We start from the raw sequence: 26404 nt of genomic DNA on the forward strand, positions 1-26404 counted from the left end.
TTTCAATTAATGTATTATCCTTATCCAGTTTATGTATAAATAATACTTCTTCTAGGTAATGCAGCAGTATTAGGTTTACCTCAGCCTGTAAGTTATAAATTTGTTAAGAACGGTTTGCCAATAGAACAGGCAATAGAGAGACAATACCTACGACCAGGATCAGGTTTACTCTCAGTTAATATCCATATGGATGGTCCAACACAAGTAATTTGTATAAAAGATATGAAGGAGAGCAGGTTTTATGCAACATCAGATGATAAAGAATGGGGTACAATTTCTTTAGATCAGCGACCAAATTTGACAAACGTGGATAATGATGAAAAACGTGAAACTAGAGATTTTAAGTTTAAAGTAACTTTGTACGGCATCGGAATAAGTTTAGTTAGTAGAAAAATGGCCGAGGAATTGTTGTACATTAATTTTTCTAATATTGTTGGAGAGACTACAATAACTTCAAAATCTAAACAAATTTGCATCAGCATAAAAGATATACAAATTGATAATCAGGTAAGAGGTAATTTAATTCAGAAGTAGTATGTTTATAAGTTGGCACAACAAACTTGTGACATAATTACCATAACCTAACCTAACCAAGTAATGGCTGTTTTTAGGGATTTTTTCTACGCCCAGTAAATAGATGAAGCTTCAAATTTATTAACATATATATATTTTATCTGAAATAAAAAAAATTAGCGGTGTTTTAATTTGTAAACCTTAATGCACGGAACGCACGACTATCAAATATATATACCGAAAATTAGACTTTTGGTAAACATATGAAAAACAAGTTGTTAATTTTTTGTTTTTTGCTACATAAAAATCAACATTTTGAGAATTTTTATTGATAATAGTTCATTCTATGCGTTTACATGTACTGAGTCTACCCTACAAATTGCAAGTCATTCGGTCAATATTTTTGAGATACGATGGAGATAGGATGAAGTTTGAAAAACAAAGTTTTGAGAAAAATATGTTTAAAGTTTCAAGTGCGCTTAAAACTATGAATATCTCAACTTACCCTCAATCGGCGATGTTTGGTCCATAGAAGTATTCCTTCCTATTCCTCTTGAAACTCTTATAAAGCAGATTGATCAGCTCTTGAGTCAATCCCGGTTTATTTAACGACATCACTAACGCGAGACTTTTTTTATCACGTTTCTCAACATAAGTATGGGTTTCGCAGCCAATGGATCTTCCCATAACCGACATTACTTTTAAAACGCCTTCAAAACCTTTATAAAAGATGATAACCGATATGTAGCAAATTCAACTATCTTGTGGCCAGAATAGAGATGCTTAGGAGCAAAAGTCCAAATCAACGAATTCAATGATTCGTTATTGTTTTCGGTTTCTGCTCTTAAATAACGAATTTATAATTCGTCATTTGATAAATCTTCTTTACACCTACTGTCTTCTGGACAAAATTGATGTTGAGGGTTTTTTTTTTTTTCATCTGAAAAACATTTGTGATAATAAACCAAACTTCCTTTTTTATACCTTCAATCGAATCCTTTGTTTCTTGAATAAGTAAGTTTACTTGGTCTTTTTCCACCGATCCTTTTATTTGTTTTATGCTTTTTAACAATCCGAAGTCGTATTACCATTCTCTTTTCTACATGTTCGACATATATTATTTTGTTACTACAGTATCTCCATACGCTTTAGCACCCAGAAAGTTTTACTGTCACCATCACCGATGTATATAAGATACTGTACGCCATATTAGACCTCAAAAACATTTGGCACTTATTTCCATTTAACTGAAACTTCCTGGATGGTTTATGGTGCATTAATCTACACACGTTTCATATCACATTTAGTACTCTAAAGGATCCGTTTTTTTACTTTTCCACTTATTACATGCACCAAAAGAGCTACTCATAACCATGACATCTAAAACTTTACCGGTGTTTTTGCCGATCAATGTTAAAGCTCTAAATAGAGAGTAGTAAAGCCTCGTTTCTTCCAAGTACCGTCACCTGACACAATCAATTCATCCTGTGGCTTTCCTGCTTCTTCATTAATAGTTTTTTCTGATGAGCTGATGTAGGGTGGTAAAACGGTTGTTGTAGTTTCTGCGCTCTTCAAAGTTAATCCCAGACTAACGTTAGATATTAAAAAATAAGAAATAATTATAGAAATTCCTTTTTTAAGCCTGTAGAAACTTGTATATACGTATATGTGTATAAAAGGGTGCCAGGTATCAAGCCGACTGTATACAGTAGGCCCGGACTCAGACTAGCAACTCAGCACTCTGAATAGTTTCTTCTTCAACTATTGTATCTATAAAACGACTTCGAATTTTTAAAAATCACTTAACAACCGTATTCTAGAAATGTTAAGAAATTAATTTATGAAAAAAATCGATTTTTTGAGCACAAAAAACACATTGCTAGGCAGAAATAAGCTATCAGTTTTAAAAACTTTGTTCCATAGATGCCTTAATTTTATATTTGTTTTTTTAAATCCACCTCAGTATAGAAATATTTTTTTTTAAACTCATATTCGTATTTTTTAAGTTGAGAAATACAAAATCAAGTATATATTTGGCGGAAACAATATATTAAAAATGGTGTATCATTATTTACGATTAAAATTTTTTTTAGCTTATTGATACATCAGTTCCAGTTGTGGTATACGTTACTCCTCCCAATTCAAGAAATAATGATCAAGGTTATCATCATTTGCCAGCGCTGGATTTTACTACAGAAATAGTTCAACCACAAACAACTATTAAAGCAGTCATATTTAAGGTAAATAGTAAATATTGAATATATTGCGCGTTTCGATAATTAAGTTATCGTCTTCAGAGACAAAAGGTAAACTTAGCTTAAGATAACTTTGATAAACAAAATACGCACAGAGTAACTGTGAGTGTTGGTATAGTAGTATTAAACTGTGTCTAATATAACGATCACCAAAAATTCTAGAAATTTCAATTTGAATAGATTGAGATAAGAAAAATTTTGTGAAACAATAAGTATAAAGAATTTTCTCTTCATTCAAGATTAGCGACGCATCTGTGGAAAGATAATTAACTCTCTTGGTGCAGCCCAGCTTATCAAAGTAGAATTAGATTAAATAAACAAGTCTCCAAATAGTTCAAACTTTTCGGATGTAACTTTATTAAGATTGTAATATTGTATTTTAATATTTGTGCCTATAATTATTTCTAATGATATTTTTATAACGCCTATTGTTTTAGCATCTACAATTGCGATTGAAGAAAATCACTTTAATTATTGAGGAAGTACTCCTTCTCAAACTATGCGAGTTTTTTGAAATGCATACTCAAACTGAAGAAGTTGTTAATAAAGATCAAGACGATGGAGAAATTCAAAGATTACTTACAGAAACATCGGCTGCGCATGCGAAAAGGTATGAATTCACTATTTTTCATATTTCTCGATAAGTTATTATAAGAATGTTTTTAATGATTTTAGGTACTATTTTGGTTTTATAAAACTTGTACCTGATCAAATAAGACTGAGTGTTAATACCGCTGGTAAACTTCCTAGACATCTACAGAGAATTAAGAGAAAATTAGGATTAACTCTATTGAAGTTCGAAGATGCTGCTGTTGATTTAAAGGCTTTTGAAAGGGAGCATCCTTTTGAAACGAGTCAATTTTTATTCCAGACCATCATCAAACATTTTAAAGAGGTTAGATATAATGCCAAATCACATATTAATACAAAGAGATCTTATTATGCGTCAGTTATATAACATTGCCATCATCATCGAACCATTCAATCCTTAATTAATTTTGATCCATTTATTGAGTTGGGTAATTTTTCTTTCCTGTTTTTTTTTCAATTTGGAACTGATATTCTTGTTATCTTTTGCCACTCTATCTTGTACCTTCTTTGATTATAACTTTCCATGTTTATCTGGGTCTTCTTAGTAGTGATAAATCGTAGATTTCAGTTCTTTCAACCCAATAAATTCAATAATATGTACAAAACCTACAGAAATGTATCAATATATAACATTTTTTATCAAGTTATATTAAAAGTCCACAAAGTCGTATTCCCTAATTATAAGGAATCTAGTCTCATTAACTCAATTCTGTCGAAATCCATACTTGCAGAGTTTGATGACAAGACAATAATATATACCTATGGATCTAACTCGAGGGATGTAGTTGGATGTACAGTATACATTCAGAATATAAAGTATATAAGAATATAAGTATTGTCGCTAGAACCTCTCTTTAGTTGATAAATTATAAATAATAAATTTAATATAGAATTAATAAAAAAATAAAAAAAAAACGGAACACACTTGATTAATAAATTTTTGTTCATAACTTTCTTTTTTAGGAAAATTTCAGTTTTCATTTCATATTTCTGTTCGATAACGTTGAAATAGATGTAAATAACTCAACTGTTTTCAGGAATTGGTATCACAAGCTGCCTTTATATTAGGAGCAGTAGATTTTATAGGGAACCCAATAGGATTAGTAAATGATGTTTCTGAAGGATTGTCCGGATTTTTATATGAAGGAAATGTTGGATCTTTGGTAAAAAATGTTACTCACGGTATGTCGAATTCGGCTGCCAAAATAACAGAATCCTTATCTGACGGTCTTGGTAAAGTAGCTATGGATGATTCACATGAAGAAATTAGACAAAAAATTAGAACAGTTCATAGTGGTAGAAGTTCTGATCATATTGTAGCAGGTATGGGATGATATTTTAACAAAATTGAATTAAGAAGTAATCAACAAAATATCTATGATTTTTAGGATTTAAAGGATTAGGTTTCGGTATTTTAGGAGGAGCAACTGGTATATTTAAGCAAGTGTATGAAGGTGCTTCTAATGATGGACTGCAAGGAGTTTTCTCTGGCCTCGGCAAAGGTTTGGTAGGTGCAGTAACAAAGCCAGTGGTTGGTGTATTGGATTTTGCTTCAGAAACTGCTCGTGCTGTGAGAGACTCTAGCAGAAGGTAGCTTCAGATATTAATTCATTATCCGATTTTAATATGCTATTTTTATATAATTTACTTATCAATTTATGTATTTGATATCGGGTTCGCAGATTGTTTTATTTTTCTTTTGTTTGTTACTTTCAAAAAGCTATATCTTCAATAGGTTTCATGATGACATTTATTTATAATACAGATTCATATTCATTATGCTTAAAAAATTTACAAGAGATAAATATAATGGAAAAGTATTATAATTTTCCAAGTAAAATAACTATAATCAGACATTTTTCCAAATTTTAAATTTAGCTTGAATATATGTTTGATTTTATGTTTATTTTAATGAATAATTGGTTTTTTATTGAAATTATTTTTGAGATTTCAACCTAATTTAACTTCTGTCAGATAATTATATGAATTATCTATGAATATCAAACTCATAATGTTTAAAAATAGGATAACACATCGCTTAATAAGTCTACTCAATGTAATCTCCTTCAAGAGCAACACAGTCATTTCAACGCTTCTTTAACTTCTCGCAAAAAATCTGATTTATTACGTGTAAACATGGCCAAACACTGCTATGTTGTTGTCTTTCATCGATGGGGGAAAACGCGGCACTCAATTTAAAAATAGCTTTCTAATGGTCAAATGTTCATGCATAATTGTAAACACACTGCCTTCTGCTATCTTTACGGCCACAGCTATCTCATGCAATTTCAATTTATGATGAGATATAACTAATTTGTGGACGTTATTGATGTTTTCTGGGGTAACCACCTCAATTAGACGACCAGAACTTTCACCATCATAGGTGTCTGTACGACCACGTTTTAATTCAGCAAACCACTAACAAATGGTTCTTTTCGATGGAACAGAATCCGGATAACACTTATGATGCCATTGCTGAGTTTGTATAGTATTTTTTTCATCAAGAAGCAATGATAAATTAAGACATGAAATTGTTTTTTATCCATTGTTTTGAAAATAACAAAAGTAGCATTACTTAAATAACTGTTACTTTTTTCTGACTAATCGAAATGAAATTTTACATATAGTCCTTTTAAAAGCTGGTACTTTATAAACATCTTATGGATTTGACAATAAAATTGTATATATTTTCAATAAAGTCGATAATTTTCTTCAGCAGTTGCAATTTAATAGAAATCATCGACTATTTTGTTTCTTTAAAATAATCCTCTTATAGGTATTTTACTATATTTCTCTACATTCTAGTAAATTATTACCACAAAGAAATCGATTACCAAGGTGTGTACATGGTCCAGGTGGATTATTGCCGAAGTTCAATAATAAACAAAGTCAAGGTCAACAGTACCTTTACAGAGTGAACAATAAGTAAGTATAAATTACATTTAAATATCAATATTTTCAATCCTAGTAAATTCAAGAATATTATCACAACATTTCTAAATTTCAGGAATTACTCAGAACAACTTATCGCATATGAAATTTTGGGCAGTGCCTCTGAAGATTTACTTTGTATAGTATCTAATGAAATGTTACGGATTGTAACTAGTACAAAAACTCCTGAGTTAACGCCTGTGATAGAATGTCCATTGAGGTAAATTGAAAATATTTTTACTTTATTAAAAAATAGGGATATAACAAAAATTGCTAATTATGATTTTTTTGGTAATTTTATGTAGTTTTGATAGTTATTATAATTTGTTTTTAGCGATTTGGAAATTTGTAATGTCATAAAGGAAAAGGAACACAGTGAAACCCGTTATTACATAGAAATTGTGATGCGATACGCTGGTACTAATGCAGCTCTATTAGTAAATCCAGATCCTGTGAAAAAGCCAAGAGTCAGATGCAGAACTTCTGATTTGGCAGATGCAATTTCGAAACAAATAAATTACGCAAAAAGAATGTATAATGAACATCTTTATACTTTAGTAACAGAAAATTGTTCTATGCTCGAAGAATGAATATTTTTCTGTCACCATTATTTTTGTAACAATTTTGAGAAGAGACCCAAAATACCAAATAATGCTCTACTTATTGATTAGCTGGATATGCTATATCCAGTTTTGAGGATTCTTCTATTCAATTTCAAAGAGGATGAAAATATTAGGTACTATCTATTTTCCAGATTAATGCGATAAATTCTTGTTTAATGACGTATTATGATAGATACTGATGCATTATTGTTAAAATGGTTTTCATAACAATGTTTTTTTCAACCTAGTTTGATATTATTTGTGAGAAAAGTTGATTATCTTATGTTTTATTAAAATAAATAAGGAGAATAGAACTGAATATTGAATATGGACTGTAAGAAAAAATTGTGATTCAATTTTCACTGTTTTTATGTTTCAGTATGAAAACTAATTTATCTAGTTGTGCCAAAGTAAAACATATCACGTATCCCAAAGAAAACCGTATCAAGTCATAATTTATAATTTTTGTGCCTTAGTCGAAAACAACACCAACTAAAGGTGTACTTTAACATTAAATTAGTTATTACTACTATATGGCATTAGGTGAAACAGATTCCTCATGAATTCATCAACGAAAACAGTTGTATTTTAAAATTTTAACTTGAAACAAGAATCAACCCTGAATTCCCGTTGAAAAATGTATTTATTGTACATGGGAAATATATGATGTGATAACATTCTCCACATTTTCCGATCAAATCAGTATTATATTCTTACAATAGTTTTCTCGCAAATAGAAAGCTAAGCTAGATTTTCTTTCTCCCTCCAAATACAGGTTTTGTAAAAATATTTTAATTTGAGTCTTTATTTGATTTGTTTAATATCAAGATAAAGTAAAGTAAATAATGTCATGTGATCATATCGAATCAAAAATCTTTTTTGCATTGTTCAATTTTTGTAATTTTTAAGTTTTGGCCTATAGGGTCGTTAAGTTGGAATTTCTGGAACCGTTAGTGATGTTTAAAATACCTATAAATTTTTTAATTTTCACTAACTTTCTTCTTAATAAATATTGATCAAGGAATTAAAAAAAATTATAATAAAAGTTGTACATTAACTATCCAAAACTATTTTCTTTTCAAATCATGCAAGTACCCTATTTTTAAATGCTTCTTTAATAGTAACTTTTTTGACTAAGTACGATTTTCTTTGGGTTGTGCGATATATAAGGAATATTTTGTTCGTTTTTAGTTCAAACATATATTTGACTATTCTTTTTTTCCAATATTTTATTGATTGTCTATATTGTTGTTAGTTTAACAATTACTATTAATGAAGTGTTGGGTCAAGTTAATCACAAAAATCTCACTAGTTTAACGTACAAAGTTCTCTGGGATCATGTATTTTCGTGGTAAAAGGTGTTTAAATATGTACCATAAAATTTTCTATTTTCAACTTTTTATTTTTTTTCTCGTTTTTTTGTCTTTGATTATAATTAATACATATATATATATATATATATATATATATATATATATATATATATATATATATATATTATTCCGAATATGTTCATACTAAGTGGACACAGTCGTAAACATTATGATATTGTTCAGTAATTTTGGTTAAAACTGTTTATGCATGTTTACCACAAAATTTAATAGGCTTTTTTTAATATATTATAATATCTTATATCTCAAAATACATGGAATAAGAGAGCTAGTGCAGCTGTTGAAATTAGTTGAATAAAAAATATAGTTCATAAATATGTTGTATGTAAATATTTTTCTGTTATATTTATTTGAACATTGTAAAAAATAGTTGATAATTATAAAAAATGTATATATCTATTTTTATGTTGCATTAAATATATTTTCGACTATTTAGATTGTTATATCATTATTATCATTCGAAAGACTTATGCTCGCATTTACCTATCCCGGATACAAAGTATCAAAAGAATTAAGATCAATTTACATAATAAATGTGCGCACTGTGTAGTAAGTATTCAATTTCACATTCTTCTGGAAGGAGTTTCTTGGTAATCCTAGTTTGTCGATTCTCAAGCACGAATGCGCTTGGTGGCGTAATTATTATTAATGCTGCTAAATAATCATTTTTTTGTATTAATCAATCGTATTGTTTTTATCCTTGTTGTGGAAACTTCCAACATGGCTGCGGTGGAGCTGCGGAAAAAACATAATGGAAGAAAGGAAACGGAAACAGATGGAAATTACGGAAAAAGGAACGAGTGGGTAGAAGAGATTTGAACAAAAGGAGCTTAAGCTCTGACATACAAATAAACTGAATTTATATATTTAAAATATAACCAAACAGAAATCTGTTCTATTCTATTCGTTCTGTTCGTCAAATAAATAGAAAATACGAATTTATATGAAAATTATCATAAAAAATTTGCTAAAAATAAAAGAAAATCCTTGAAGATAACTGGAATTTTTGTGTGCACAATAAAAAACAAAGAAAATCTTACCAGCGAATATAAAGAATAAAATCGAAATTTAGTTTTACTTAAAGTGTAGATATGTAGATAACAAATTAATTTCTTCAAAAACTCGTTCGAATAAATAAATCCGAAGTACTGTGCCACAATACGTGAACAAAGGAATATTCAAAATGTTTGAAGAAAAACGTAACAAGTCGAATGACATGTTACAGCTTCAAAGGTTTTAGAGCAATATCTTCCTTATCAGATGATTCTGTTTCAAAATTGTCATTTTCACCTTGTTTCCCTGTATTTGTTTTCTTATGGACATATTGGCTCTTATTGCTTTTTTCTTTCGCATCTTTTTTCTGGAAAGGAAACTCCGCAATAAAAATTTCCCAGTAGAGATATTCGTTGCACAGCTGTCAGGAATTTTCTGTGAATTAAAGTAAAATGTATTCCACTACATGGTAATAAATAATTAACAAGTAATTTCTCTTTGTTTATCGTAAATACTTGTGATGCTTTGTAATATTATTAATAATAAAGTGCCATTGAATTTTAATTTTTTCAATCAATAAAATATATATGACGTTTATGCCGTTGAAACATTAAAAAATAGTTTTTTGACGTAGTGGTGGCGGTAGATCTTTTATTACAGCGATAATTTGAAATGCGACACTTACAAAATCTATTAAAGGTTTGTTATGAGTTGCCATAGTCACTACAAAAGTAAACAACATCGTTTTAACAGACTGAAATGCTTGCGTATGCTTTCATTTCTTAAAAAACATTCGTAAAATATGGGAAGTGATGTAGATACCACTATAAAAAGTGACACTCAAGAAGAGGATGACGTCGATTGTTTTTGTAAGTAATTGAATAAATCATTTTATATAGTATTTTATAGGAGTATTGTCGATTCAACTTACACACGATTTTAATACCTGATTAAATAAATTTTGTTTGTTGTCAGGGTGATCATTTATTGATCAAATATAGCATAGATTTTTAGCATTGAAAATAAATGAATTAAAAATAAAAATATAACATTATAATTAGGAATTTTTCAACCTGTCGATCCATATTATTCAAAATAAATTTGGTCAAACTTTTGGAAATATTTTGAATACAGCACTTCCAAAACAATTAATAAATCATTATTTTTAATAAGACATGGTTACAAATGTGATGAAATGAAATAAGCGGTAAAAAAAGAAATCAGCGATAAGCACCTGAGTACATGTTTCAATTGTAATAAATCTTTCATTTATTCGTATTGTGAAAGGGATGAAGCACGTCCACCATATACCACCTATTTTGTAGACTGTTATTGCAGAACACTCAAGATATCAATACCTCTGAAATTCTTTCGAATTTTAATCGATCGATGGTTTACCGTTCCTTACAAGAGGAAACTTCGTCTAATACCGCGACCAATATTGAGTTACATCTCCGCCGACTACGGCTAAATTTGACCTGTCTGATGGTTCGAAATTGAAATATTTAAATAAATGAACCAAATAACAGATTTCGGATAAGATACTCCAAACGAGAGATCGTTATGACGAGACACAATATCGTCGAAACCGCACAGTGTTTACGCCCCTTTCATTAAAATTTGGTGATATAAGAGAGGTTGATATGGATAAAAAGAACGTCATATTCTTTGGAGGAGATATAATTCAATATTTGTTCTAATAATAGCTAGGAAAGTAGTTGTTATCGCCTTTAAGTAAAATACAGACTATAATTTCGAATTATGAAATAATTATAAATGAATATGAATAATTTTATGTTGGTAGTGGTTTGGTGATTCTTGCCCTAAGTCCGTATATAAAGATTATAAGTCTTCGTATTTTTGTTTCAGTTCTTCAGCCGTCTTCTTCGCCATATAACATAGCAGAAAAAGTTCAACAGGCCAATATAGATCTATTTTCTTCCAGCCCATGTCCAAGTAGTGGTAAACTTTCTAAAGTAAAATTTAAAGATGATTTATATTCTTTTGAACCAGATTTAACAGATGAAGATGTGAATAGCATCGAAAGTGATAATATTGAAGATCTGGAACATGACAACCAACTTATTTGCGAGTACAAAACTGTGAATATTTCAGATATTGAAGAAGTAGCGGAAGATGTGGAAGATGAAGAGATTATTGAAAGTATTAATGCAGATTGCAATGAAATTGTAATAGACAATATTGTTAAAAGTTACGAGTATCGAACGAAAGTGGAAAAAGAAACATTCGAAGAGTTGAAAACCGATAATTGTAATACTAGTAAACACTCTTCAAAAAGAAAAAATAATGGCTCGAAACAAATAAAGCACATTCAAGAAGTACAATGCAGAAATCATTGCATTGATAAATTAGACTTTGACCTACCAATGTATATTAAAAAATTAGAAATTCATGAAAAGGTAGCCAATCTCCCACCGCTACAATTGATTCAAAGAAAGTGCTGTGATGAATTGAAACAAAAAAATCTTCCAAATTATAATGGCCTCAGATCGGAATACGGCTTGAGTTCTAGACAATTGGAAAATCGACAAAAACACAAAGAGTTATTAAGACTTAAGGAACAGACTAGACAAAAAATTCTTGAGGAGTATACGAAACGAAAAATGCAACAAAATGAAGAAGTATTTTGCCAGTGGTTGAAACAAATTGCAAAGAGAAGGAATGAAACACAGAAAATGGACAAAAATAAGGTTAGACACAAAAATAATTTAAAAAGAGTCAAACAATTGTATAGCCCATCAGTTATCAGTATGCCGAATAAAAATACAGGAAGAATGAAGGAAAGGCCTAAAACAGCTAATGAATTTGTACCCAAAACTCAAATTAAAAAACCTCGGAGACCTTATAGTACGTCATCAACTTGTGTATATATCGAGGTTCCTGAAAATATATTAAAGAAAGGAATTAACATAGGGGATTTGCTTGTGACAAATTCCAAACTGCTCTCTAAAAAACTGCATATTTTAGCAGTAAGTTAAAAATATTTGCATATACCAAACAGATACTGATACTCCAGTCGCAAACCAGCAATTATTGTTGATGATAATCGATTACGTTTGTAATGTCTTTGATCGTAATAATCTTGGCATAATATATTCGATGAAAATTTTTCGGTTTTCAACCGGCAGCTTTCGCGTTATCCAGAGTAATTTGAGAGGTATGGTCAAGTTTATGTGGAAATCGAAGGTGAATCAACGCTCTATAACTTACTGTAGGTCGAAGAAAAAGTTTTATTTAGCTCTTTTATTTTCTTCCTTTTTTCAAATATAACACGCTATATTTCATAGCACAAATAGAATCTAACACATGTCTCTTATATGATTTAAGATGTATTTTTTCAAATTTCTAGCGTTTTAAAATTTTAAAGAAGATAAGTACTATAAAATAATAAACCTGCTACTATTTCAATTAATTCTATGTATATAGCTGGTCGTTATTTGTAGTATTTGAAAATATATATGCTTCTGATCATATATGTCTTTTTCATTTTCCCGAAATCAGTAATTTTGCATTGACGTGACGTAAGTCCAGTGCAATGTGCCATCATCGTCGGTTTTGCTCCAAATTCAATAATTTTGAATAAAATTTAACTGTCTTGTCTTTTATACACAAAATATTGTATGAGCCAATCGATATTCCAACTTTTTTAAAGAAATTAGTGATGTGCTGCACTGCAACAAAGTAAATAATGAATATGAATGAGTAGTCTGTCTTTCTTTCCAAGTATATATACAAAAATGCAGAAATATTTCGCAACCTATCATACATCCAAATGGTTACAAAACAAATGCATCACGCGATTAAGATATATTCCATTGCCTCCTCATTGATTTAAATACGTGTATAAATCAAAAACAATACTCAAATTATAGAGAAACATTTGCCAAGAATACCCACTTCTTGGCAAATGTTTCTCTATAATTTGAGTATTGTTTTTGATTTATACACGTATTTAAATCAATGAGGAGGCAATGGAATATATCTATGATAGTTCTACCAATATGAATTGCAGATTATAATAACCCTTGCACTTCGTTAACTTGCTACAACTGAATATTAAATTATAAAACGTAAAAAGACAAGTAAAATGTACCTGCCTGTAAGGGAGTTTGGTTTAAGCAGGGTACCAGACGTGAACTGGGTCCTATTTGTACCCCATTCGTGTATTAGAACTTGGATAGTTTTATCTAACGCAAATAATCTTGTCGCCATCGAACGATCCTTAACGATTCGGTTATTGCTATCCGTTTATTCAGTTTATTGTTATTAAAACTACATACTTACAAAACTTAAAGCTATGCTTCTAAACTGCTATAATTGTATTCTGGATAATTTGCTACCTTTTGCTGTATTACTTCTAATATCGCAACGCTGTTCTCCTTATATAAACTATAAATTGTTCTACATATAAAATCTTGAGTGACTTTGTCAACTGATTTCAGCAATTCTTATCTAATATTAAAAAAACTTGCTGTGTTTGTATATCTAAATCTTTATTATTAAACTCATACCTGTCTTTACTCTCACTAAACTGTGCAGTTTCAGTCTCTTCATTCGCCCATGGTTTGAAGAACGCCATATTTCTATTTATTTAAAAAAATTTACGAGTTAAATTAATCTCACCTTACCACGCCACTGCTTATCGCAGATTTTCTAGCAGGAATAGTTCAAAGAAATTGTGTGAATACGCTTTCCGACAGTTTCGGCCAATAGAAATGCGTATATCTTTACGATTCGATTTTTCATTGGGAAATAGTGGAGATGATGAGTCCACATGGACTGATGGTTTGTTAGATGTTTACCGAATTTTATACGGGTATTGTAGTAAATATTGTAGTGGACACATCGTCCACTATAATATTTTAGATTACTTAGGAAACACCCTATTTATATGAGTCGGTATTTGGCTAAGTTTGTGATAACCACAAAACTACTTTGTTGAAAAATACTCAAAAAGAACTTTCGAAAATCTATTTTTATACATATGGTCGATATTTAAATAATATCTTATAATAACAAAAGACTCGAATTCTTATTTTTCACATAATCTTACACAATTGATATATTATTTTTCTACAAGTTGTTTTGAAAGTTTATGGATTGGAAGCACATTTTTCCATATAATACATATCTCCTAATAATTGTGTTATGGGTATTTCACCAATAGTCTCTTTGAAGAAGAGTAATTCTACGGTGATCGGCCTTATCGCTCTTAAACTTGGAACTAACAGTAATAATCTTCCAAATCGAGTAGGTTGTCTGGGATATCTCGTTCTGACATAATCTCCTAGAATGCATTGAGCTTGATCTTGCAACATTTCTACCGGCTGAACATCACAAAGGCCAGCTGTTTCTGAAAGAAAAAAAATCCCCATAAAATTATGACATACATATTAGGTTTCTTTATAGTCTTTCACCAAGAAAAAAATCGAATCCAAAATTGAACTGTGACCTTGTATCGATCATTTTTCTACAGGTTATTTCTTCTTTCGTTTTCAAACTTCAAACTTCACGTGGATTACATTTGAATATATTCAAACATTGTGTGTTGATACGGCCATATTTAAAAGCAGAGTTACACTTACCAGCAGCTGGATCACATTTACATAAATTTTCCTTGGTTTCTTTGAATTTTTTTTTGGCGTAAAATCATCAATTAAAACTCGATTTCTTTTATTTTCCGTATTTAACAAATAAGGAAACTAGTTTTCTTCATATTAGTGTTAAGACTAACCTCTCTTGCAGATTTATGTATAATATTGATTAACTAAGACTTATAGTCCGGGATCCAGCAACAGAAATACACGACAGTTCCTCTTAAGAGATAATTAGGAGAATGTATCAGAAAGTTGTATAATGAAGCCTAGTTAATGTCAGTTGCGGCTCGGTGGGATGAGATGAGAAAAAAAAAGAATTTAGTCAATTATTCCCAACTTAAATTTGTGAAACTGTAACTATCCCAATATCTCGAGGAAACAAAATAATCAGCTGACTTTACTATAGTGTAGTTGGGGCCTCGAACATTTATATTTTCAGTGATTTCCTCTCAAATAAAAAGAAATATATAAGTCAGCTGGCTATATCTCGGTGGTAAAACCGTCAGCTGATACTTTTGAAGTTATTACGTAGGAGTTAAGCGTAAGCATCTACAAGTATTGCATCTGCTGACCAGGTTTTCCTCGACTTACTGCTATCTGACTTTTTTATGTATTACAGCAGTATATTAATAATCAGCTTACAAATTTGCAGCTGGGAGGAAATGACTGAATTTCTTTTTTTTGTTGACGTGCGTGGAAGACTACTGCCGTTTATTCCACATACCGAGCCGCAGTTGACGTTCCCTAGGCTTTATCACATAATTCTCTGATGTATATTACCAATTATCTATCGAAAGGAAATAATTAACCAAACTTTCACCTGGCTCCCGGAGTATAATAAAAAAATTCTTATTCTTCTAATTCATTTTTAAGATCTCACGATCTGTTATTTTTGCAGGTTCCTCTGTATTAGTTCCTGGAAGGTGGACTGCCAGCTGTCTCTTTTCCCTTTTAGTTTCCCTCCAAGTATGATGTGTGGTAGTCTACTCTCTTCAATTCTTCTCACGTAGGCGTACCAGTATCTTTTTTTGTCTCCCCCATCTAACGATGTCTTGCACTCCACATTGTTCCCTGATGTCAGTGTTCCTGATTCTATCTACTCTTGTTTTTCCCACTATAGTCCTGAGCGTTTTCATTTCGGCTACCCGAAGCATGCTTTTCGTTTTGTAGGTTTCCTCTCTGGTTTCTATTCCGTATGTCATGATTGGCCTGATACAAGTTTTATAGATCCTAACCTTACACCTAACCTTGCACGCTTTTGGTCAACATTCAAACATTTAAGGAATTCATTTTGCAGCAATTTTTCTCATGTCCAAATTCACGTGAACTATATGATGAACGCGATCGTATGAAATATTCAGTGCTTCAAATATCCGTTGTAGCCCAATTCGACGGTCTGATAAAATCATGTCATGAACTGCATCGATATTTTTGGGGACTGACACAGAAACTGGTCTTCCCGATCGGTCATCATCTTCAATGGAAAATTTACCTCTTTTGAAGCTTGCAGTCCAATTTTTCACGGTCGTATACGAAGGACATTGATCACCAAGGATATTAAGCATATCTTCATAAATCTGCTCACCTCTTAACCCTCTTAAATACAGGTACGTGATGATGGCTGGATACCCCAATTTTACGATTTTCACAATTTCCGTGGACATCTTTTTTTCTTTTAATTTATTGCGTTTACTGGTTCACTTTTTTAACGTCAAACTTTACACTGACACTTCTAATAAGTTATTGTTCGTTGCTTTGGTAACGCAATATTTTGTTTATGCATGGAACTGATCTAGGCTAACTAGATATCAATACATCCTCGTATTTAAATTTATAATCAATGATATTATCAATTATTTGCTCGCGTTTCATAAGTAAGTTACCATCTTATTTGTTATATTGAACTTTACCTGGTGTAAAAAGTAGGATAGCTTTCATGCAGCCACATTCACTGCCATCTGGAGATATTTGTCGAAAACGGCACATTATTTCCTAAAAAAGAAAAACAATTATCAACTTTGTGGATTAATGAGTTAGCCTAGGAAAGAAATCTTCCCTTGTCTAACCGAAGTCCATGATTATGATGGCGACACCATATATTCAATTATGTCCAATAAAATGGATCCACAGCTTTTTGTGGAGGTGTATATCACATGTAATCCATCAACACCACTGACTCGCAGTGTTGCAAGTTCCTTTTCTTTGCAAGTTCCTTTTCTTATGCATCTGTACGTAATGCTACTAAGGGATTTTTTAATAAGGACTTTTTTTTTCTAAATAAAATTAAAACCATTTGAGATATTTCAAAAACTTTATTATGGGGTTGAAGTACATTCAAAACATTTATGAATGGAACTCGACTTCGCTTATATGGCCACCGCAGGCATGTTTGCAGCGGTTGATTCGTTGGATCCAATTTTCCATGACTCGGCCTAACATTTCGGCCGAAACTGCTGCTATTTTGCATTCAATGTTGGCTGTAAGCTCTTCCAACGTCGTCGGCTTATTAGCATAGACCAATGACTTGACGTAGCCCCAAAGAAAAAATCTAGAGGCGTTAAATGGCATGACGGGGCGGCCAATCGACTGGTCCTTGTCTTGAGATAACACACTTATCAAACTTGTTCATCAATAAATTGATTGTAACGTGTGCTGTGTGGTTTGTGGCGCCGTCCTGTTGAAACCATATGCTGTCCAGGTCCATATATTCCAATAAGCTTCGCAACTGAAGATGACTTTGCGATAAAATTGATCATCTTGGCGCATCGTTTCCAGAGCCCATTCGGAGAACATAGGTCGCTTCGAATGGTCCATCGGCTTCAATTCTTGAGTGAGCCTGATCTTGTATGGGTGTAAAGTAAGATCGTTAAGCAAAATTCGCCATAAAGTGGTCTTGCAATGCCCAACTCTTGAGAACGCCGATTTGAATCATTTGCTACAGACGTTCCAACGGCGCGATATTTTCGACACTTCGACCAATCCGTAGTCTCACTGGCACGCCAACATCACACAACGAATATGTAGACTCAAACTTTTTCACTAAACTGCCTGTCTACTAAGTCGAGAATTACGACCGAAAATCGTAGATATTACTCTTTTTTTTATTTGGACTCAACATAAATTCCATTATGCACACAACAATGTCTTTTTCCCATCCCTAAGTATTTATATAGTTGCTTACTTGTATTGTTTTTATTTCAGTTGCAGTGTGTAAATCAGCTGGCAGTCTCTCTCTGGCTTGTGAACAACCTAGTAACGTTGATAAATCCCATGGAACTGACCATTGAGCCAAATGTAATAAAAACAATTCTTTCCACGATTCTTGTAGGAGTAACAATTGATCGTGTTTACTTAGCGTTTGAAATGGAGCTAAGCACCTTACCCATCTAACAGCCATAAATAAAAGTCTAGCCGTAGTTTCCTGTAAGAGATAAATAAGATATATATGCATACAAATATAACTTTATAAGTTTGAACGATAGAAAGTATATTTTAAGATTATTGGAAGTTGTGTGGATACAAGGATGCTTAGATGGAAGAGTCATCTCAAATAAAGCAGGAAATTACTATATCTACTTTGTGATTTATACAAAATGGCCAGATTGGTTAATTTGAACCTAATATGGTTATACGCATTCGCGATTATCAGGACGGCATTGGCCTTACATTGAGTATCATTACTTCACCTACAACAGCGCAGAATAGCTGAGTTACTCATTTCCCGTATAATAGAAGGATTTTTTAACCACGATGTTGTGCGCCGACCTATGCTTTCCCTACCCATTATTTTATCTTGCATTACCGAGTGAAGAAGATTATATCTATGACTGATGTATAATGTAGGCCTTTGCTCGGAGTCCTGTTCCTTGCAAAGCCATTTTGGAGAGCAAAATGAAGCTTAATTTTAATAAATAATGATTAAAGTTAGGAAAAAAGAAGGTGATTTACATGTTGCGCAAACGAATAAAAATTGTTTACTTCTTGTTACAGAAATATAAAGAAAAGTTGATCTTTGAAAAACTAATTATCCGAGAAATCCACTTGCCCTGACAGAGTAATTTCTTATTTAAAATTAGGCAACATTGCACGAATGTAACCTAGACAAATATACAGCCTCTTGTGTTGGGAACCATTAGAATCTGTTAATCATCTAGTTAAATAATACAAAATGTCCCTTATTTCACCCTCCATTAATGTATCGTCTCGGATTACTTCATTTTTATCTTATATTAACGTGAATGTGAAGAATCATAAATTTACCTTATTTTTGTGTTCTTTAAGATTTATTGTTATAGTTAAGCGATTCCAAGTGCCCCTTTAGACACTTGAAGATCCATTAACGTATCAAATTACTTACTTTCATTTTCTATGTGATTGTAGCGACCATAAATATAATTATTTATAGCTTTTTTGAACAATACGATTTTGGTATTTAAAGCGGTTTGGAAATAGATACGAGGCTCTTAATGAGATGCCAATCATCGAGTACGGTAGTCGAATTATTTAAACCAAGTTTCATTAATTATTTTCTTGCATAATGAATAGTTTTTTACAAAGTAGTTTCAATGTTTTAATTCGAAGGATATGGTCAAGTATCATTCGTTAGCCCGAAATACATTACACCACTATTGAGTAAGTAAAGTTTAAATTCATTATCACGTACAATTACATACAAATGATAAAGGCAACTAAGGGAACGATCTATAACTTTTATCTGTTATATTTTTTCTATCAATATTGACATTTCTCATTAATTTTCTACTAATTTTAGTAATAATTATTTAATAATAATTTAATAATAATTATTTAGACGTTCTTCCTATGCATGTAAACTGTGGGAGTGAATATATTTCGTAGGCGTGGTTGAGAAGTCAAAGAGGGGTTATTTTATTTCAGTATTTCCTCCTCTAAGCGGCGGCATTCCAGCTGAAAAGTCATTCTGAATGGCACTATTCACTCAATTCGCGAATTTTTGTCCACTCCTCCCTTTATATCCGTCCATTTACTACCTCTCCAGTTTATTTTCGTAATTTGGGGCGGTAAAATAACTACAATAATGTACGTTATATTTTTTGTTATAATGTATAGTACTCCGATTAAAATTAAAATGACCAATTGTTAGAAATGATAAAAAATCAATCTTCGAATTGCTAAAATTTAAGATTTTTTTTCCTTTTAAGACTTGTACCAGTTCAAGATCCAGCAGCCTAAATAACGGTAACACAAAGACATTCATGTATCTCGACAAGCTGGTGACTTTTGCAAGTGCCATCTCGAGTAGGTGAATATCATAGAGGCTCTGTTTTGTTTTGCATATTTTACAAGTTGTTAACGAATTGTAGACGATCTGCGATGAGAAGGAGATCACCAAATCAGCCTAAAATTTAGTTCTATTCTGTTGTTGAATACTGGAGTAGGTACTTAGCAAAAGGTGTCAGGGGAAATGTGGAATTGATAATAGTATCATGAGAACCGAAAAAATGGGGCTCCAAAAATAGTTGCATTGAGGAAGATTTTTTTATTATTAAATACCTATAAACTGCTGGAAAGAAAATATTAGGAATGTTAACAGTCAGATAGGAGAGAAAGGAGAAACTACAAGAAAATGAAGAAATCCGAGGCAGGTGAACATTTCATTTCCAAATAAACAACGTATTTGAAATAATGATTATTATTATCATTTATCGCATTGTTGGCTTAGTCACATTTAAAAAAATTTGCGGCTCTTTTTCCTAACATTGGAAGAAGATAAAGGAAAGGTTTTTATTCTTTAATATGTTCATCACATGGTTAAACAACTTATTCGTACCAAAGCATTTTGTTGCATATTTGTCTTTGTCGTGTGGACAGTTTATGAATTTCATCTTTCCTGAAAGCTCAAAATTTTGTCTGTTTTTGTTTCAAAAACGTGTTCATTATTTGTCTGCTTGGTTCGGATCCAGCATTGGAGACTAGAAATTAGCAATATCATCCATACCTATATGTTTTTAACAATTCTAAATTACTTCCAAGTGGTCTGCTCTGAACAAATAATGTAGATATGATTGAAGTACAAAGCGTCTGCTAAAAGTTAATTCTTTGGCTTCTCATTACTTTAAGAACAATTTCTCTGTCTTATTAATACCAAGTTAAAAATCGATTGCATATTTAGGATATCCATGGTATAGATATTTTTTTTAAATTCAGTCATAAATAATTGTTTTGATCTTTAACCATACAATTATTTTGTCCTATTTTGTCCACTAACTTGAATCAGTGGGGATCTTCGTTGCTCAAAACAACAGGAGTCCAATTTTTCAAAAATCGATTCCAATTAATTCTTTACTAATCTTTTTCTATTTTAATTATGGAAAAAGGGAATAAAAACATTATTTACTCTTATTTTTTCAGAAATTTATAATCAATTTCGATGCCTAGACAAGAATAGGAATCATGTCTGATACTTCTAAATCAATTAAAATTGTGTTTTATTCTTGTAGTTCTTAGTTCTTTTAGAAGTTTTATCACTTTCCCGTCAAATAGTTGTCCATGTAACTGTCTAAAGTTTTGTTTTGTAAATGTGTCATTGACGAAGTGGAGGGTTTATCGATTAGAATGTCAAACAACGAATAAATTGATAGTAATTGTTAAATATTAACTTGAATAGATATAGTAATCATCAGTAATATTTTTTTTCATATGTGGAAACTCCTACGCCTCAATTTAAACACGTCGTAAGTTGTTAACACTAGTCTCTAATTCTATAAAGATTCAATTGCTTCACTTTCATTTAATAATTGAAGGGAAAGTCATAGTTGTTGAGCGAACGCCACAGCGTTGGCTTAATGGTTTTAATAGTGAAATTCTTACGAGAGTATCTTCTTCTCATGTCGTCTTTTCATTGGAGGTTGGCGACCACGTTTTTAAACGCGTTTCTGCTCCTCACAACATGAAACACTTCTCCGACGCCGAGATTTATCTTTTCTCTTATGTTACGGAGCCAGGATTTCTTTTTCCTGTCTTTCTAAAAATGAGAAAATTTTTTACATCTCGAGCATCGACTTTAAAATCCGGTACCGGATGGTGAAATGCTATGCATACCGCACCTTATACGGAACGGAGGCTTGGACCTCTAAGGTGAGTTCACAAGGCGCTTACAGAGTTTGGAAATGTTTCAAAATGTGGATCTTTCGGAGGATGCTGAGAATTCCCTGGACATATTAGTAACGAAGAAGTAATGCAAATAATAGGCACCGACAGGGAAACTTATAGAATTAATAAAAACTCGAAAAACATCGTATCTGGGACACATGTATCTATAGAAATGACAAATACAGATTTTCGGAACTACTGACGGAAGGGAAAATCGAGGGAAAACGTGGTCCTGGCAGACGACAGGCTTCATAGCTGAATAATATTCGCGAGTGGACCGGTTTAGACTCTCAGATGCTTATAAGAAGGGCCAGAGACAGAAATGACTTTGCTGGGGATATTTCCAACCTTCGTTAGAAGAAGGCACCCAAAGAAGAAGAAGAAGTAAGATGTGTCCTATGTAAGATGTTTTTCTTATCTTAATAATTGTCAACAGCTTTTTTTGCGACCAATGCGTCTTAGTACGTCGTTGGTGATTCTGTCAGTTCAGGGTATCTCCAGGATGCGTCTATAGAACTTTTTGCTTATAAGCCCAAATAATATTTTTACCAATGTCTTAAAGAGCTTATTGGACGCTATACTTGGAATATTAAGAATCTCTTGTTGTATGATTATTCAATAAATAAAGTGAATATTGGAAGCCGAAATTTTTTATGGGACACTTTTTATATAATAAAACGATTGTCCTGTACTTTTTTGTTTACTATCTCTATAAACTGAAAAGCAAAAGACATAAATTGAAATAATGCAAAAATTTTTTCACTACTGGGTTAAAAAACTAAGTTTTATTAAGTAAAAAGTTGTCCTTTACTTACAAATGTGGAAAAATATGGCGCTTGCTTGATTCGAGCTCAATCCATTTTACAGCATTTATTTAGTGGTTTCAATTGAAACTTCTTTGAATTCTTAGAAGAATTTTTTTTCAAAAATGCAACAAATTTGAAATAATTGATAATATCAATATTTTCTTCAACTATAAAGTTGAAGCTTTGTTTGAGCTATTCTTAAAACTTAAGTAGCAATACATTTACAAACGTTTTTAATATATTTTTCTCATTGCACTATTTGTTATAAGGAAGGCCTTTTCATAAAATACCCACTATTTTTTTAGTAATTGTTCAACTAAAATCGCTCGATCACCAGCACAAGATTACACCCGGAGGTTTGTGTTTTACATTAAACCGAAATATGCATGATTTAATTTTTAAGTGAATTCATATTTTCTTCAATTATTCTATCTTGGCGCCTACATAAAAATCCATTTCCCAGAATAATTGAAACATTGAAAACTAAAGATTTACGTATCACAATCTACGAACCTGTAGCATTTCCCAGGTTGGAGTAAGCGGTAATGGAGCTAGAGGTGGGCTTGTTGCTAAAGGTAATCCTGTTGGACTTGACATCATTCCAGGATCGCTTGATGGCGATTCTAGTTGCGATAATTTTGTACCCCACACTAGCTCCTGTAAGAAATTAGGTCTGTCTTTAAATAAGTAAAAGCAAACAAACTGTATCAAAATATCGCTTTATTTTAAGTTATATCTTTTCTGTTTTCAAAATACTTAGACTGTTCCCAAAGAAGACTATTTTTTGGTGGTTTTTGTGTCCCACTTCCCTAGATGTTAGCACCATTTCAAACTCCTTAAGCTTTTCAGCAAATTGGACAAGAGATTCGCAGAGTAGATGCTCTGCTGTTTCCTTGGCTTGGTCGTAGAGTCTGCAGTTATGGTCATCACAAGAAGTTCCTCAGATTTCTTAGCTGATATGGTTATGAATCTTTTGGAATGCCTTAGGCCTGGAGTATTTCTCCAATGAGACTCTATCTGATTCTGTAGCCAATCGTTCAGCTCGTTACTATGTGGTATCTCATGAGGCCACAGCCGGATTCTGGTTCAAGGTTTGGAGTCATTGCTTCTTTTTTGGCAAGGCTGTCTGCTTTTTCATTTCCTGGTATACCTTGGTGGCCTGGAAGCCATATTAGGGTTGCTTTGTTTTTGTTAACTAATGCTTTTAGAGTTTGTTTTCATACCCATACTAGGTTGGACTTGAACTCAATAGCTTTCAGAACCTTCAAGGACGTTTGGCTATTTTTTTCTAGCCATGTCCTAACCTTTTTAACCCTTTCTCCTCAAAATAGGCGATTAAGTATGCAATAATGTCCTCGTCTGATGAAAATCTCACTCCTGCAAGTGAAATTTTAAGAATATGAAACAGGAACCCTGGGGTACAAGTACAATTCGTGAATTTTAGCCATGGTGATGACCGGTGTGAGATGGTGGGTTGTTCTGATGGAAAAGCACTTTTTTCTTTAAATGGGTCTCCTGTTAGTGATTTATCTTTTTGAAGGTTTGCCCTTTGCAATACAAACATGTGACTTATTTTGCTTTAACCGAGTCAATCAAGCCAGGGAGATATTCATTGGAAGTCGAATTTTGTCCAAAGTGAACAAACGCGTCATCCAACGCGTGGATAACTTACGCATCCATAATTTTTCATTCAGTATATGGCAAATGTGTTCATTTGATATGCCCATCCTTCTTCTATCTCTCTTACCTTAGTCTAACGGTTGTCCAGTACCATTTGGTAAACTTTTTTGATAATATCTTGGTTGTTTTTGGTAGCCTCGAACGCTCGTCGTCAGTCAAGCTGAAGCTTACAAACCTCATATATCATGATTACCATATTAGGAACGAAGTACATCATAATTGGTTCAATTTTTTTAAAATTCAGTTTTAAACAATATGATACGGAGCATTGTCAATTACTAGCACATATTTTGGAGGCAAGTTAGGAATTTTTTTTTTAATGCTGATAATTTATTTCATTATATGAACATACCGTTGTATTGAGATATAAGACTTAGAAATCAGTTTAGCATTCGTAATAAATCCGGTTTTACATCATTAAAATTATATTTTATTTCGTACGCATCTCCGAGGCATTCAAGGTTCGTGTTTTCGATTGTAAGCGACTTTTTGTAGCCAACTATTTATAGATAAAGATTTTACCTGACATTTTTCTGCGGACATCAAAATATGTAAAAGACCCGGTGGCGGTGGCATCGTAGGATGATGAAACATGGGTGGTAATTGCAAAGCAGTAACAGCATCAACAGACGGACTTGAAACTGGTGGAGGGGGCAGTGTTAAACCCTTCATTGGATGCGGAGGAGGAGGTGTGAATATCCCCGCTGGAGTGAAATGGAATCCGCCGGGAATAGTGGAACCGGCAGTTGTGCTTGTTATAGAAAGCTTCGTATCACTGGGGACTGTAAGGTGTTGGAGGGAATGTGAAATTGTTGGAGAACGGTGAATCTGCGAATTGGGCGCATGTTGTATTTTTGGTTTACGTGGTCCTCTTTCATGCTGAACAGCTAAATGAACAGAAATAATTTTTAATGCTTTTAAAAATATAAAGGAACTTAGTAATTTGCTATATAATACGATTTGGAAAACACAATATTTAAAAATTTTTCAATTTATAATAATTTTATCAAATCTAACAAAATACGAGGCACATATTTTAATAAATAGGTAGCATTAGTCACTTACATGACACAACAATTTTATTTTTTATGGAAAACTAGCAAATCATTAATATGAAAAGTTTGGATAATAAAAATCATTGATTGAAATTAAATTCCTTAAAAATAAGCAGTGGAACAGGAAAAAGAACTAATAATCCGCCAGCCATTCCTCAACACGTCACTACAGATGAATTATGAATGGATAGAACGTTGTGAGGGTCTTCAATTTTAAACACTTATGACGCTTCATCACTGAGCAACTGGACACGGATAAGAAAATTAGATGCAGGATTAAATCGGCCCTTGCAACAGTTCAAAAGTATTGTAGCTGTTTGTATTTAACACTAAGACAAATATTAAATGCTATATTCTGTGCTGTTGTACGAAGCTGAAGTTTGGATACTGAAGGTTGTCAAAATCAACCTTCAAAAAGTGTTTGAAATGTGGTTACTTATAGACGAATGCTAAGGCTACCATGGGTGGCTATGCAAGAAAATAAAAAAGTTACACAGAGCCAATGGAGTTTATGTCTTCAAAGAAAATCGTTACGGGATTCTACAACTTATAATGAACGCGAAAATAAAGGGTTGCAAGATCGTACGAAGAGAACAAATCTCCTGGTTGAGGAACATACGGGAATGGACAGGCATACATAGCATCAAACAAATGTTTAGAGTGGCTGAAAACAGGGGTCAGCTTGCCCTTGTGCTTGTCAACGTCAGGAGGGCCTGTCAAGGTACAATAATAAGAAGAAGAATCTCTGTTTGTGAATTGTTGGTAATAAAAACATTTCCATGTAATCGAACGTTGAATTTTGAACTATTTTATCAATTCTGGTTTTTGCTACGTACGC

At 32.2% G+C, this 26404-nt stretch overlaps 3 protein-coding genes across 3 annotated transcripts in view; 2 read left to right on the forward strand and 1 right to left on the reverse strand.

Moving 5' to 3' along the window:
• LOC130441635 (intermembrane lipid transfer protein Vps13D) overlaps positions 1-7937 on the forward strand; it is a 40191-nt gene extending 32254 nt beyond the window's left edge. Inside the window, exons 33-41 of the mRNA XM_056775399.1 lie at positions 56-507; positions 2607-2753; positions 3206-3378; positions 3444-3663; positions 4397-4682; positions 4748-4949; positions 6165-6284; positions 6367-6510; positions 6625-7937. Coding sequence (XP_056631377.1) covers positions 56-507; positions 2607-2753; positions 3206-3378; positions 3444-3663; positions 4397-4682; positions 4748-4949; positions 6165-6284; positions 6367-6510; positions 6625-6880 — 2000 coding nt within the window. The 3' untranslated portion in view covers positions 6881-7937. The remainder of the gene's footprint in view (positions 1-55; positions 508-2606; positions 2754-3205; positions 3379-3443; positions 3664-4396; positions 4683-4747; positions 4950-6164; positions 6285-6366; positions 6511-6624) is intronic.
• Positions 7938-10030: 2093 nt separating this feature from the next.
• LOC130441634 (uncharacterized) lies at positions 10031-12288 on the forward strand. The gene is made up of 2 exons (XM_056775398.1): positions 10031-10145; positions 11146-12288. Exons 1-2 carry the CDS (start codon positions 10079-10081, stop codon positions 12273-12275), a joined length of 1197 nt encoding a protein of 398 aa, XP_056631376.1. The 5' UTR covers positions 10031-10078; the 3' UTR covers positions 12276-12288.
• Positions 12289-14390: 2102 nt separating this feature from the next.
• LOC130441754 (protein dissatisfaction) overlaps positions 14391-26404 on the reverse strand; it is a 65924-nt gene continuing 53910 nt past the window's right edge. Inside the window, exons 4-8 of the mRNA XM_056775540.1 lie at positions 25034-25398; positions 23345-23488; positions 18076-18315; positions 16805-16886; positions 14391-14650 (exon numbers count right to left, since the gene is read on the reverse strand). Of these exons, the coding sequence (XP_056631518.1) occupies positions 14391-14650; positions 16805-16886; positions 18076-18315; positions 23345-23488; positions 25034-25398 (1091 nt within the window). The remainder of the gene's footprint in view (positions 14651-16804; positions 16887-18075; positions 18316-23344; positions 23489-25033; positions 25399-26404) is intronic.

This window comes from Diorhabda sublineata, chromosome 3 (genome assembly GCF_026230105.1).
Source record: "Diorhabda sublineata isolate icDioSubl1.1 chromosome 3, icDioSubl1.1, whole genome shotgun sequence".
NCBI lineage: Eukaryota > Metazoa > Arthropoda > Insecta > Coleoptera > Chrysomelidae > Diorhabda > Diorhabda sublineata.